Below are 17,178 nucleotides of genomic sequence, written 5' to 3'. Positions count from 1 at the left end.
GCAATGTTTATAGTTTTATAGTTAATACTTTTAAAATTATTAAATTTGATAAAATATGTGGCATTTTTATTAAATTAATCTATGATTAAAATTAATTCATTCGATTTCATTCATTCAAAATATATTGAAAACCTCCAACAAAATAATTGAATAATGACATTAAAATAGCAATAAAACATTAAAATGTAAAACAATTTATCTTTTATATTTTCTCAACTTATCATCGTTTATGAAGAAATAAATAGTTCACAAAATTAGAATAAAAAAAAAAAAACTTGCTATAGGTAAATTAGAAATTCAAATTTCCAAAAAATATATACATTTATTATTGCATTATATATAAATAAATAAAATATTAGATAAAATATATATAAAATAACAGTCCATCGTATTGTAATCACTATCGAATATTACTAAGTAAAATATATGATTGTGAGTTAAATTTAGTGAACAACTTTATAAGCCGACTACATATTAATAAGTCTATAAGATATTCACTCCATTAAGAATACTTCTTTTAAAAATAAGCGAACTTACTTGTATTAGTTAAGTTGTATTAGTATTGAAATCTATTGTTACAAGTCATTTCTTGGAATCCAAAATAGAAAATAAAACGTACCTGATAATATTTTGTAATTTTTGGCTCGTCACATTTCTCTTTTTCATACCAACGCCTTAATGTTAAGTTTTTAAATATAACTCAATATCAAATTGGCTTAATGTTCATTAACTAAAGCTTTTTATTAAATTAGTAAATAATTTGTAGTTATACTTAAATAATCTAAAATAATTCGATATAATTTAATTTAATAATAATTTAAGATCTAAACACTGAAATACGAGGAAAGACTGTAAACGTAACATTTTTATCGAAAAATAACTTTAAAACGCTATAATTCCGGAACTGAAATATCTAGATTGATTCTGATCGGAATTCTCTGATTTTGTTGTTTAATAAATCATTTTAATAATTTAATTTTGAAAACTAAAAAGAAAAACTTAAAAATTCAAACGAAGATTAATGATGAATATCATTATTATAATTTACCTAACTTGTGTAGAGCTCCTAAATCATAAGGGAAGAGTTGAATATATCAACTTTAACCAAACAACTGAGAGTCTAACAAAAATGTTACCTATTGCAATGGATACTAATAATTTACGAGCATCACATTAACATAATTGTTGCAAAAAATGTGCCTTTTTTAATAGAAGAACTCGCATTTTATACTTAAATTTATAGTTAAAAATTACTAGCTTAATGCATTAAAACTTTTATTCCTAAAAATAGTTTCATACACTCGTATTATAAAACATACGATTTCGAGCACGAGTCATTATATATATATATATAACTATGAATTTAGTTATATAAAAATGATTGTTTGAAATCAGATATTACAATATAGTATACTACATTACACTTTGAAAACTAACATAACTAAAATTTACTACACTATTATAATATATTAATTTACTGTATTATTTGTTGATAAGCATTTTGTTATACATTCTATTTATAGAAGGATATTGCAATACTTTATGTAAAATAAATAGATTACCGAATAAAAATATCGATACAAACCAACTATATCCAACAGTAACGAGTAGACAATGCTCACAAAACAATAATAATGATATTATGTACTATTATACGATAGGTAGCTGTAATGATAGTTACACAGATATTTTATTCATCTCGTCTAGACCCTTAATTATAATAATTCATGGTTTTATTAAACACTTAATGATATAAATTATAATTCACTCACTAAAAATACGTATATTCAGGACTAATCACTAATCATGAAGTGATTTAATTTATATACTGTTGAATTTTAGTCTGTTTATTATATACTATAAATGTAAACATTATATATTTTATTAAACATATATTAACTTAATATTATCAACTAAATTATAATAGCTTGTAATGCAAAAATATATTCTTTACAAAAATAGATATTTTGAGCAACTAATAATATTGCACTGTGAAACTTTATGGTTATGATAGATATAATTTCTAATCATATATGAGGATGTTGAAGGGACGAGGATTCAGACGGAGGACACGTTCGCACGAACTTTCATAATAATTTGCGCTTTCTAAACTCTCCGTAATAATATTTTACTTTTGTGCTACAAGTTCATTAGATTATGTTTTAATTTATTTAAATTAAGAATTTAATATAGAATATTTACAATTATTTTCATAAAATAAGTTTGTTTGATAAATATAAATAGAAAACAAATATGGAAATACGTGAGGAAAGAGATTAAAAATAGTTTTTCAAAGCTATACATTTTGGTTGTTAAAAATTTTTCATACATCGCTGAGTACGTACTAAGTATTAAGTATATATAAAAATTGTCAATAACACGCCTAGAATTAGTATTTTTTATCCCTAATAAATTATTTTAAAAATAGTTCATGGAAGAGTTTAATGAACTATTAATTTTTAAGTAAACATAATAGGTACAATAATAACTCAAATATGATGAAACTAACTTTAAAACACATATTTACGACACCGCAAATTCTTAGTAGGTACGCTCAACGTCCAAAGTAACTAAAATAGTAAAGGAAATTAAAGTAAATAAAAATATTTAATAACATTACAGCCAAAATTCGCTTTTAAGTATTATTCACGTTCTTATGCTAAACGTGACGTTTAAAAAATAGCTAACTAATTGTCTACGGAGTAATGATAAAATCATCCATAAAACTCTAAACTGTCAGGGTTTTATTTTAATTCAAAATTTCTTAAAAAGATGACAGTTTAATATATTAAAAATCCGCGTCCATCAACTTATGCTCAACATATCAAATTAACAAAAGATGTATATTAATTAAGTACATTTTACTTAACATATTATTACTAGACTAGTAATTAAGCTATTAATTTTGATGAAACTTAAAACATCAAACGTTTTTTGGTAAAAATTGAACATTAATAATTTCAAAACGAAAAGTGATTTAACTGTTCGTTCATCTGATAAAATATAATTCTCTCTCTGAAAGATTTTATATATATATATATATATATTATATTATTATATATTATAAATATATATATATAATATATAAATTATATTATTATATATTATAAATATATAATATTCATGCGCAGGAGGTATGCAGGGTATGCAACTGCATACCCTAAACATAGAGCATTCTTTCTGAAATTACAAAAAATAAATAATAATTGTGACATATTTGGTTTTATGTATATTGTGTGATTTTGTATTACATTATGATTTTTATTATATTTTTATATTCAGTTCCAGACAGTTTAATTTATTTTTGAAATACAAATCATATGCTATAATAACGATTTAACGTGTTAATGAAATTAAGAAGTACAATAATTCAAGGGAGATTAAATAGCTATCAACTATAGAGTAAGAAATGGCTATAAATTAAAATCGCGAAAACATTATTGGTGATATTAAGAACTCAACTTTACGCAGAATCGTTTTATGATTAATTTTGATTACTTATCAAATTTATTTTGTTTTTCATTTAAATATTTAATTACGTTTTTATTTATTTACCCTATTTAAACGTATTACTCAAACAATTTCAAGTGTTATGCATTTAATTTTTTTTTTCGTAATTTATTTTAAATTTTAATTATGAAGACAGTTATAACGATGGCGAAATGGCTATTCAGTCATTTTTTTTCAGGAAAAAAAATTAAAATTTTAAATTAAATAGTTATTAAGACCAGAATTTTGAATGCTTAAATTAACTTTCAATTTAAAGGGGGAGTAGGCAATGTCAGCCTTTTGCATACTCTGAAAAAGAAGTCTGCGCACGCCTATGCTGTTTAAGCTAGTTAGGATTTTTTTGTCTTCTTAACCGCAGATAATTATCGCACACAATATTTATTCACAAATAATAAATAATAATTAACTGAAATAATAATAATGGAGACGTATGTATTCTTTAATAAACATACGATTAAACGAAATAAATAATAAGTACTCAATGAAACGTACAAAAATCTCAACTCTGGCATTATTTAGAAACATATTTACCATTTAAATGTTTAGCGACATCTGTACGTTAGTGCTAGGACCCTCGCAGGACGTTACTGAAGTGGTCACACTGACTGAGTTTTAGCTATCAACTTAACAGATTATCACGATAATGACAAAGTAATGTTTGTGATTTACAAAAACTGCAAGGTAACTGTCGGTCTTAAGTGATTGCAATCATTGTCAATTGTAAAAAGTTTTCTTCGATTTAATATTTTGTTTGAACACAATTTTCAAAAACAATAATGGTAAGTTGCTTTACTTAAGAGAAGTATACGATTGTTGTTTCACTTGATAAATATTTATCGTTTGATTGCCATTTTTTTTTTCTTTGTAGGATTTCGTTGACAATTCTCTTGGTAACTTTGCCATTTTAGGGTAAGTTGAATTGTTATGATTATTTTTCTTGATTATAAATTTATAACATTTGTATTTTATGATTTAGCGCCAATAATGCCAGGCCAAAAAATTTCCAAGAAACCTATCACCCGGTTCAACAAAATTTAAAAAATGTGAGTAAATTAATAACTTACTTCCATTGATATCAAATATTTGTTGCAAAACATTATTCCAGAATGAAACCAGAGTATACATCACAATTATAGGTTTATAATACAACATTTTTCAATTTATAATAATATGTTACATAATCTTCTTACATCTTAGATAAAAAGTTATTGCTTGAAATAAAAACTATGAAAATTAATGTCACAACATTATGAAAATATAAATATAAATACATATAGTAGTTTAGAGTGTATATTCATTGTAATCAATTATTCATCAACCATTTATAGATGTATTTATAAACAATAAAACCTTATACTTTAAATCGTTTATAATACATAAAATAAAAGTTTTATTGAATATAGTAAAAATACCAAGATTATATTTTATCAAAATGTTTATACTGTAATTATAATATTTTCAAAATTGCTACTTACATCTTTTAACTTTGAATTGACAGTGAATAATCGAAAATATAAAATATCTTGAATAGTATGACCTCAAATAACGCAAATTTGTATGCATTTAACTCCATTTTATGAAGTATGTTAAAAAAGAATTAGACTTATAAAATATTTGTGGCATATATTAATATTTTACACACACAAAAAAATTATTTTTATCATTAATATTTTTTGTTACATATAAAGTAGTGTGTACAATGTTCCGTGTTGAACAATAATGAATTTTAAATTAAATTTTACTTCATTATTGTTTAGAAAATGTTCACATTTTAATCATGACTTAATTTTAATTCTAAAAATGAATCTTGTAATAAAAATAGATATCAAAGCAAATTATTTATTTTTCTAAAATTGCATAAATACTTTTGTTTGTAATAAGTATTGTAATTAATTGTGAAATATATTCTATTAAATTATATTTACCATTTAGTATTTATAATCAAATACAATTATGTGTTTCAGTATAACGCAAAACAAAGCAAAACACTTATTAAAGGTTTGATGATTACACAAGGCATGCACATGCCTTTACGTTTAGCTATGGAACAAAAAGTATTTGAAAGTGTTGGACGTCTTCCCATATTAAAGTCATCTCATTTGCACACTGAAGTATTGAATGACACACTTGATACAGTGACTGAACGTGATTACTTAAACCCTTCTGAATACAATGAAACTCTAGTTCCATCATTTGTTATCATGGATAAAGATTTGAAATTTTAATACAGTAATTATAAAATATTATCTACATTTAAATATGTAAGATTTTGTCAATATAGGTTTTCATAAATACATTATTTGGGTATTGTGTACAGTGAAATAATGAAATAATTATAATGATTTTTTAAAATGTTTTACGCTACATTCTTTTTTTTATTCCTAGACTTTCTTATAAAATTAAGTGGTAAACTACTCCGTGATACATTCACATTCCACAATCTATGAACATACATAATATGTTTTTAAAAGACATATATCTATATATATATATTTAACTTCAATGTAATCCAAGACTAAGTATTCCTTTAGATATTTTTTTTGTTCTATGAAATATAATTTTCTTTTCTCATCATTTTTGGAATAACAATTTTAATTATTATATTAATGCTTCTGTTTGGTAAATTTTTAAATTTGATTGTATTTTGTAATTAAAACTGGTATATAGATTAATCAAATTAATTTAAAGAGTATTTAATAATAAAAATTTCAATAAATGCCTATAAATTAGATAAGGACAAGTTTCAACCCCTCCTTGTAATTCAAAAAAAATTTTAAACATTTTTTGCACAGTTCATGTTTAATCGTTGAGGAGACCACACATTAATTTACACGCCCCGTTTTATAGCTCCCGATAGCATAATCGTTGGATTATGACGCGCTGCTTCAAATCGGTAATGTATAATATTTTGTTATCGTATAAAGTCCACTAACGTTGATGCCTTGGCGGTTTAGGTCCCCAAGCAACTCACTATCTCAGTCGTTACCTATATTGGTTTGGCTTCGGCCGACAAACCATTATCTAAGAAAACAATTCCACCACTTAAATTAACCAAATCAAATAAAACTTCTACGGGAGAAACATCAATTAATACAAAAAATAAAAATGTTATTTATATAAATAATTTTTTCTTTCTTTTTGGAAAACAAACCCTTTCATTATATCATCGGTATTAATTACCTTTAAAACATTACTCTCTAAACACAAAACCATAAAACTATATACTATTTTATACTTGTTTTTTATACGAGCTTAATAGAGTTAAAAAACGATAAAACCTACTATCCACCAGGGGCTTACTATTGTTTGATATTCGCTGTGGGCCCGCGACCATGGCCCCCTCTGTCCTCCACCTTAATCCAAGTTTATGATTGGCAAATTTTACAGCCTTTACGTACATTTATAACGACCCTAGGTGGCTAGATTTAGTCTTTTTTTACGTCAAATATAATTGCAGCACAAAAATTCATCAAATACATTATTACCACAAAATAGTGAATTCCTTATTTTCGCATAAATAGTTTATAATAATAATACGAGTATAAATAAATACAGGTAAAAAATTTATTATAAAAATTTAATTAAAAAATTTAATTTTAAATTTAATTTAAATTTTTTAAAAAATTAAATTTATTATTAAAATTTATTACCTATATAAATATAGGTAATAAATGAATGAATGAAATATCAAATGCTTATTATTTAAATTTAAATTTATAAATTCAACATTAGATGCATAATGGTGGATGATTCTTTTAAATAGTTAACGACTTATCTATTTCACCCAACAGCTCTTTTTTTACTAACATTAAAAGCAGAGACTCCAAATTTTTTTGATTTTAATCTATTTATAATGAGTTTCAGTTTACTAAATGTACGTTCACAGATAACTTCTGTAATTAATAAAATTAAAAAAAAATGCATACGTTTCGCATAGTGTAGTATAAGCAGACACATGTAAATTTAAATTATAGATCAAACTTAGACACAATGCAAGCAATTTTTTTTGTCGTGGTTACTGTAAATTGCATTACCTGAAAACATAAACCATATCGTATTATTGATCATGATTAAATAAACATTGTAAATAAAACGAAAATTCTCACTATCAATCTTACAAGGAAACATATTTTTATAGATACTATCAACTACTTTGTTTTCTAATTCGATTTTCATGTCACTTTTCTCTTCGGTTTCGTACTCTGAGTATATTAATTTTGTTCTTTTCTCTACTGGATTGGATATGTTTAGGTAGACTTTTGAAAAATGTTGAAGTTCCAGTTTTAATTGATCAAGATCTATACTTGCTATAGATTACTAGGTATATTAGAAAAATGTAGATAGATCTACGATATTACAAATAAATAATAATATTATATAAAACAATTCGTGCCCCAGGTTTCAGGGCCGTCCCGAAGATGAAAATCAAGGGGGGTGAATAATATGAAAAATATTACTGACTATAATTTTTTTACTCAATGTATGTAATACCTGTATAATTAACTATATGTAGTTGTATTTTTACTTTAAACATGTATATATCTGTCAATGTCGCACGTTCTTAAAATTGACAGTTTAATTATATGACAATATAATTATTATGTACTCGTATATAATATTTTATATTGTATAATAAGTAGTTCTATAAATTTTATTCGTGTATACACTATACTACGAAATATATAATATTTATTTCCCATAAGTAAAATTAAGTACTTTTAGGTTATAATAAAACAAGTCCGAACGCCGACTGGTATTTTCGTTGAGAAGGGGGGGAAACACCCACCCCAAGACCACCCTTTGGGACGGCCCTGCATAACATACATTGCTACAAATTATTCGTGCATACTATTCGCTACAAATTACTATAATTGGTAACATAATTCCTAAAATAATCATTCAAACGACTTCAAAAAAGACTTATATTTACCTATATCCGATATCCCTTCTCCTGTGCCTCCCCCAAAAGGCTGAAAATAAATTGATGCCGCGTTGTTTTCTCCACTTAACCTCTACAAACAAATAATGAAATGCTCTAAGAAGTTTCGTCAACGGGCGGTTTCTCTAAAAACTCAACTTGTCGATGTAAATGTCTTCTCTAATCATTTATCTTTTTTAAATTTTTTTGGAAAATATTTCCTGTTTGATCATTACCGAAAAACCAATGGCTCATTGTATGAAACATGAATCTATCATCCAAAAGCGTGCACACGGTGTAGTCAGGGTAGGTACTTGACTATTCTGTGAAACTTCCCACCCTCACCAAAATATTCAATATGATCACAATAATAAATAAACATATTATTTTCAACCACTTCGAAACATTAGTTAACGTTAAAAAAAAATGTAAGAATACTGGAGAAATATAGTTATTAAGTTAAATTAAGTTATGAATGCAAATTTTTTGTTAATATTAAATGATAATGTGTTATGTTTGACTACCCTGCCAGTTATGTCTGCACACGCTTATGCTATCATCGCTAATCATATCAGTACTATCATTTCCCTCACGGGTTCAAAGAAACACCAATCCAATCCCACTAAAAAAAAAAAAAAAAAATTAAATAATAATAATAAAATAAATAATAAGTTGGTTAAAAAATAAGATCACTTACTTCAACATTAATATCTCTGTTAAAAATAAAATGGTTTAGAGCAGTAATAAATGCTCCTGGAGCTTCACAAAGATGAACACTGCAGAGTTTACCACCATCAATACTCTTTTGAGGTATAACATCCTTATCATTTAATATTTCATAAAACTTCAACCAAGCTGTAGTCAATAGTTCAGGACGCCCAGCTCCTCTAACTTTATATAGAACTTTATCGGTTGGATTAGTTTGTTTGGTATTTTTATGCCATTCGGTCAAGTTGAAATCATCAAGTTTATCTTTGACGATATTTAATGATTTTTTTAAAGTGATAAAATCTGATAACTAAAAGAAAAAATAAATAAATAAATACTTAATCATAATTCAATTTAACAAGTACATGACTGAGACTTCTATAATTTTTCCAAATAGTCAGGTAAGAAAAAAATGGTGAGGAAGACTTGAGGACAGCTTATTTCTATAAGAAGTGCGTTATCCCTCTCTTAATTTCTTTCAAAATTTATCATTTCATTTATTAAACATATAATTTTAAAAATTACATAACATTTTAGTCATTAAATTGAAAAATTGTTAATGTTTCAAAATATAATCATACTAGTGGGTAAATAGTTTGTTCACAAGGATAATTAATAGGCAATAGTATAATCTACACAGGGATATATTTGAAGTCATAAACACTGTACTATTTGTAAACGTAGTTTCATACCGAAATAAATTTGAATATAATATAAACGTGTACAATGCTATAGGGGGAATATCTTTATTTTTAAAGTTTGGTCACAAATATGTGGCATGATAAGTTTAAATAAATTGTATTGCATGTATAAATTTGATTAAAATTTAATTATACATATAGTTTTAATTAATAATATATATTTATTTACCTCCCATTTCCTTCGACTCAACATAGTGTTTGTTTTTGGAAGTTCCCACTTGTTGGACTTATCCATTGTAAACTTCTTTAAGAACAGTTGATCAACTTGATCGTATAGCGATAGTTTTCCACAAGTGTTGTTGTGTGGTTTCCTTTTGGAAGATTTATAATATCCCGACCAACCCGACTTGGAGGACTGTTCCATACTATCTAGTCGTCTTTTCCTCATTCCAGTATTGGATAGAGTAGCGGGGGCCTGGACGGCCACCCCCACACCCTCGCGGTCGCTGGATGACGACCGGAGTGGGCCCGCTACGTTGGTTCCGGTTTTGACACCGGAACCACCCACTCCTGCCGACCTATGGGGTTCCGAAGCCCCTGAGGTGGTAGGGATACATGACTTGTAACAGTTCATATTTTGGTTTTTTAAGTGATATCCTTCACTACATTTTTACCCTACTGCCAGGAGGTTTTTAATCAAGGTTTTCCTTCCTCTAGGACGGCTGCCACCCAAGGCTGAAGAGCCCGTCCTACCCTTTGTCGAGGACCGCTTTGTCAGCCCTCGGTTCGTCAACCTGTCCAACATGGGAGACCCTGTTGGTAGTAAACTATCGTTGGCATAGCTCTCGGAACTGTTGAGGGACGCAAGCCCCCCCCGCCACGTCAAGGTGGGTCCTCATGGGGGAGGGGATAAGTGAAGACGTCAAGAAGTATAAAAAAATATTTTTATTTTTTTAAAATATAAGGGGTAACCGCAAGAGACTGTCTCACGGCCATCCAAAACAAACCTACAAAATATATCATGAGCTGTTATTATTTGCATATGACATATTCGATTTTAGATAATGTGAGAAAATGTTATAGATATAGTTAGTAAAATTAAAACAAATAAATAAATATTATAATTAAGATAACTAGTCAACTAATTTGAAAACAAGTAATAAAATATATAAAATATTAGTATGGTAATTTATAGTAGGTATAATAAATTATAATAACATCAATGCTAATATCAATAGAAATCACAGACGAGTATTTAGTTCTTCGAGCCATTTTATAGCTGTTGGTCCGCACTCGTGTAGTTTTGTTAGTCCTTCTTTGAACATTATAATGGGTCACGACTCAACCGTATGTTTGATTGTCTGTGTTTCTCTACACTCGCAAAGTGGAGAGTCTATCATTCCCGTGAGCTGTTGAGTACGAGAGAATGTCTCGTACTTGCCTCAAAAAAATTGTGACATTGAAAAAATAAATTATGGCGATCTGCAATTACCTCATCGGTATATCAGTGTGGTGGGCATACTATCGGTTTTTAGGGCGAAAAAAATTCCAACCGTACTCTGAGCAGCCACAGGTGGTATTATTTGAATAGTCCATGTTTTTTACCCGTTATTATTAAGTTAGCGTTCTTTTTTAGTGTCCAGAGCTTGTATAGTTAATGAAGCGACGTACGTGTATTTACTATATATGCAAGAAATTTGACGCTCACGTCAAATTATTGAACTTGCCCCTCAACAAGTATTTTGAACACGAAACTGTTGCTATTTGAAGTGTTATGTTTATGTATTGAATACATGACAAAGTTCAACGAAATCTACTTTCAAAACTTCAACGAGGAACGTATTACGTATATACCTCACTCGCTTCAAATATTCGTAGTATGCTAATTATGAGGTTTGACCTGATATATTAATGATAAAAATACTTTAACTCTTGTTAAATCCAATATCAAATCATTATCGAGACTTGAATTAATTGAAGTTCTTGAATTAATGTTTAACTTATTAAATTAAATTATAATTTTAACTATTTATGTATAATCACAAGACATGGTATGCAGCAACAATGTTACAAATAACTTATTTTGAAATAAAAAATATAAACCAATGTTTACAACTTGCAAAATCAAAATGGTCAGTTATCAGAGTATAATTATAGGTGTGTCCACAAGAGGTGGCGATTGTGCCAGGGTATTCCTCGAAAAATTGTAAATGGGGCCCCTAAAATTTAAGTCTAAAAATAAGGTGTTCGTATTTTAACTGATATTGTTTAAATTAAATGTAATTTATTCTAAAATGTTTAGTAAAAAATAAATTATATTTCGTATAATAACTAGGACTAAATTTTCGTGCAAATACTTAATATAATAATATAAAAGCTGAAATTAACTAAAAAAAAACAAATCTAAATAATTATAGCTATCTGATAAATATAATATAATATATAATAATCTAATAAATATACGAGATTCGAGGAGTGCACATTAATTGGGACTAATTGACACAATATTAAATAAAAAATTTGATTTATGTTTATTTAGTTATTTATAAATTATAATTTTTTAAATATACTTACACATTTTGTTAAGATAAGGCCCAAAAGTATGTTAGACACCCCCTGAAATACAGATCTCCACATGCCTATAATATACTATACTAGAATGAAAAAGGTGATTGAAAAAAAATTGTGTCTGGCAATTTCCAATAATTCGTTTAAGAATAAGGTTTATACAACTTAAGTATTTTTTTCATAAATTACAAAAATAATTGTTTTTACAGTTTTCTCAATTTTTTTTTTTTTTAATTGTATTAAGATAATATGCAATCTACAATTACAATATATATATACAATTTATTTGCACAATAAGCTTATGCGTGCGATGTAAAAATAAAAATAATAACAACAAAACAAATATATTTCTTTAATTTTTTTTCTTTTATATATTTTTTAATTCTTAAAAATATTTTTTTTTTTAATATTTCATAATGTAGGCTTAAAAAGGGTAAGAAAAGAGTTAAACGTTTTTACCTGTTGGAACTATCTGCTCGATAAACTTCTACGTAGACTATCTCCGGTAACTGGTAAACCCGCTATTTCAAAAGTTGACAAATCGTCTACTGATCAGCGATATTGCAAAAATAGTGAACAGTTTTTAGTTAACTGTTAAGTTAAAACTGCTTATACTTGAAACTTTAAAGTTATAATGGAACTTATGAAGGAAATTGTACGGGTTCACTTACAACTCCGTTGATAATGTGACAAATAATTCGTAAGAACTATTGTTAGTTGAAAAGTTAAATTTTTAAACGTCATGGCAACGCGTTATTGTTAATAGCCAATAAAATGTATAGTGTGGATATAGTATGTAGTATAATTAATTATATGTAGTCGTATTTTTACTTTTCAACATGTATAAATGTGTCAGTGTCGCCTGTTCTTAAAATTGACAATTTAACTATATATATATGTATATATAATAATAATATTTTATATTGTATAATAAATAGTTCTATACATTTTATTCGTGTATACACTGTATTATGAAATATGTAATATTTGTTTTCCGTAAGTAAAATTAAGTCCTTCTAGGCTATAATGAAACAAGTCCGACTGCCGATAGGTGTTTTTGTTTGAGAGAAGGGGGTTAGACATCTCCCAAGACCTTCTTTCGGGACGGCCTTGCCAGGATTGTGTATTTGTGTGTTATTATCTGTTATTGTTTATTTAGAAACTATAGCATAATTTAATATAAAATTATAATATAATATATTTTTATTAAAAATGCACCATGACGAAGGGGCCTCTCACGACAGCGCCCCCGGTGGATTTCTCCCACTCTCCACCTGGTCCAGTCCGCCACTGTACGTGTTTAACGTTTTTAGACGGTCCACCGCAATTCAGGGACTTCGTTGGTACTTATTTTATGATAATATATATATTATACACTAAAAGTTCATAATTAGGTGTATACAAAGTCAATATAATCACGATTGCATATGAAGAAATAGAGGAAGGAATATATTGAGAAAAATTGGACGTTTTACATAGGGACAATGAGTTTTTAAAGTAGATATTATCTAATGAGTTATTATTACAAATAGTTGTATTATTAGTAAGTATACATTTTTTTCGATTATTATTTATTATCATATAAGATATTGTTTTATAATCATATTGTACATTTAAAATTGGGTATGGGTAACTGTTATGAGTATGAATTTAATGTTATTTAATATTTCCAAGTCCGTAATGTTATCAACATGTATATTATGTATTCTTTATTATAAAATCGATGTATTAAGCGACATCTAGCCGTCATTTATTTACACTGTTAGTTTAATTTCGCGATCGTTAGATCGTACTCACTGATAAAGAACGTGCCAATTGTTTCGTGCCGAACTTTTGTCGACTCTTATGTTCTCCTAGTAGCACGTCCACAAGCGTCAGAAAGGGAGAAAAGAAAAAGTGAGAATAGAGAAAGGAGGGTTTGAAACACTTCAAACTCTTTCAAAGAATCTTTAGAATTATTACATCTTCCGCTGGAAAGCGACAATGTGTGTACGCAATATTAGTTAGTAAAAAATGTTTGAGCACACAAATCGTTTTTTTTTATTTCATATGAACCAACTGTGTTTAATGTGTACCCGTGATTTATATTGAATTAGAGTAAATGTAAAACAGCTTAAAATACCGCCTGCACTTTTAAAATGTGTATTCCGTGCAGACACACATGACGGTGGTGAAGGATTTTTTTTTTTTTTTTGTGTTCATGTTCAAATATTATACAAAAGGATGACGAATCAATGTTCCTTATTGTTTTACATTTTAAATGCATACAATAAGATTATATTTGTTTGATTTTGTACGGTACTTTGAAACGAACATACGATTCAAGGTTTGCTTGTACGCCGTGTTGAGCGCAGATAACATAAAAATATCTAGATATAGATAGATAAAATTATCATTATCTAGATAACTATAAAAATCATTAGGTACATCTACATTTAAATTTATAATAATAATTTAAAATTAAAATGAATTTGCATTTTATTAAATTGAAATCTAATTTTATAAATCTAATTTTAAAGTGTGTCCCACATATATGCAACTGCTGCTTTACGGTTTCAATTTTTTTTTTTTTTGGTCACTGTCATATAATTACAGTTAGATTATTAAATGTTTTCTTGGCGAAAAACCACGTGGTGTAGTATATGTATAAGTGTACCTGTCACAAAAGAAAATGTTTTAGTACTTCAAGCAAATAAAAGGTCGAGTAAGTTTTCAAACTATCCTTATTTATTAAATGTTGACAACAACTCAAAAGCATATTGTACCGTTTATTTATGTAAAATCACGAAATAGTTTGTTTTTACGCATTACATGTACCGTGACTTTATCACCACGGTCTATCCACCTGATCCGTCCACATATGCCCGTCAGTTGAACGTCAATAATTTAAGTACTTTAAAATTTTTTATTGTCTACCACCTACACTATGATGAAAAAAATGAGAGTAAACAAAATATGTTTATGTAAAAGTGTGTAGGCGATTGAATAAATATCGTTCGATTCTAATAGTTAAGTTCAAAGGAATGAAATTTTTATAAATAAATAAATGTACATAAAGTATAGGTATTACGAGAAACTTGATAAATACACCGTAATGTATCTCTATACTGTGAATAATCTAATAATCTATGTTGAAGCGTAGATGATTCTAAATGAAAAAATTAAATTAAATTAATTCTTAATTCTAATTTCAAATTCTAATTTTAATTCTAACGTTAGCTTTACACTCTCGCCGAGGCAACACGAGGCGGCGCGAGCAAGAGAGTATAGTCGGCTCACTCTTGTAGTCTTGTTTCGTCTTGCCTCGTCTCGTGCGCGCTCTGTTCGGTGTCGGTTTTTTGGTCGCAAGTCAAAGGGCACGAGACCAAGAGCGCCCGCAAGGAGGGGCAGGGAGAACAACTCCTCTATCTTTCCAGCTATTTAAAATAATTATATCCAAATTAAATATCCCATAATCCCAAAAATCATAATTGGTCCAAAAGTATATTAATATTTATAGATGATTACATTCAACAATGTGTGAGAATCGTTTATCCGGATTATGTATGTTAAGTTTACACAGAAAAAAAAATCGAAGAACTTCATTTAGCTGAAAAATGTTGTTGATGAATTTGGGAAAAATAAAATAAAATTGCAATTTGTGTTCAATTACGTAATAAAAGTGTTTGATTATTAATAAAAATGAATGCTGTCCCCCCCCTGAATTTTCATTTGCGGGCGTCCTTGCACAAGACACGTGACGAAGCTTACTAACTACATTCTCATTCTAACTCAGTAATCAGTGAGGTATTGTATGTCCAACAACCATTCTCTTTTTGTTCATTATTTGGTCATTTACTTGATTTTTACGTTTCAATAATAAGTTGATCATTAATCATTAAAATGTCTGACTGAACTAACGAAGAATCAATAAAATTGATGGAGCTTTATCAATATCAACCTGCTTTATGGGACCCAAAGCGTCGTTGGCATAAAGATAAAGCCAAAGTGAAAGATGCTTGGAACGCAATTAGGAATGTGTTTAAGCAGCAGTGCCCAAACTTATTTTTCCGCGGTGCCTTTTTTTTGGACTTGATTTAGCCACGGTGCCCTGCTACGAATAACACGAAAACCAGAACAAAAAAAATAATCATTGATAACCAATTTTATTAATTTTATTAAAATTTAACTTAATTATAAATTAATGCATTTTTAAACTTAAAAAATAAATAAATAAAAATTATTATTATTATGATTATAATTATTACAGAAAAATTAAATTTTTTACGAAAATAATAAGGAAAAAATATTCTATACATTTTAAACTATTTGTTAAGAACCGTAGACCACGGTACACAGTTTGAGAACCTTTGTATTAAAGAAACCAATTGATGAACTAAAAAATAAAAAAATTCCATCATGGTGACGTTTTGTAGGTACTTAAGTAAAAAAACCGTCAACAACAGAATAAAACGATAGTGTAGGTGGTTGCATAGAATTGCTTTGCTTCAACTCACCTCGTTCGACCATGTGCGTGGCAAGAGAGCAAAGCTCGCGAGATTGTAGAGCATAAAATAAAACCAACTGCGATGAAATGAATATTATTTAGGTAGTAATTAAATAGCTACATTTATACTATTGAATTTCACGAAAATAAATACCGATGAATTCATATAAGTTTTATTCGCTATCTAAGAAAATAATCTAATATGCTAAAGTCGGTTAGAAATAAAATTATGTATATATAATGACCATTTAAATGGATACAATATCAATACACAATTAGGTACTTTATTTTAATTTTTTTTTTAATATTTAAATTGATCTTTACTAATTTTAATTTTAACTATACTG

General features: G+C 27.5%; 1 protein-coding gene across 1 annotated transcript; it reads left to right on the top strand.

The window, feature by feature from the left end:
- Positions 1-4,160: 4,160 nt before the first annotated feature.
- On the top strand, positions 4,161-5,809 carry LOC112684863. Its single transcript, XM_025556572.1, has 4 exons — positions 4,161-4,289; positions 4,379-4,419; positions 4,487-4,553; positions 5,475-5,809. Exons 1-4 carry the CDS (start codon positions 4,287-4,289, stop codon positions 5,733-5,735), a joined length of 372 nt encoding a protein of 123 aa, XP_025412357.1. The 5' UTR covers positions 4,161-4,286; the 3' UTR covers positions 5,736-5,809.
- The last annotated feature ends 11,369 nt before the right edge of the window (positions 5,810-17,178 follow it).

The sequence above is a fragment of the Sipha flava genome, unplaced genomic scaffold, assembly GCF_003268045.1.
Source record: "Sipha flava isolate LNK unplaced genomic scaffold, YSA_version1 258_pilon_pilon, whole genome shotgun sequence".
NCBI classification, from domain to species: Eukaryota; Metazoa; Arthropoda; class Insecta; order Hemiptera; family Aphididae; genus Sipha; species Sipha flava.
Note: the sequence above shows the minus strand (reverse complement) of the source record. Positions and strands in the feature narration are given on the sequence as shown.

What these genes read in the sequence shown, in the direction of transcription:
- LOC112684863 (XM_025556572.1), top strand. An exon ending in GGTAACTTTGCCATTTTAGG is followed by an intron (nt 4,420 to 4,486) that starts GTAAGTTGAATT and finishes TTTATGATTTAG; the next exon opens with CGCCAATAATGCCAGGCCAA. An exon ending in TTCAACAAAATTTAAAAAAT is followed by an intron (nt 4,554 to 5,474) that starts GTGAGTAAATTA and finishes TATGTGTTTCAG; the next exon opens with TATAACGCAAAACAAAGCAA.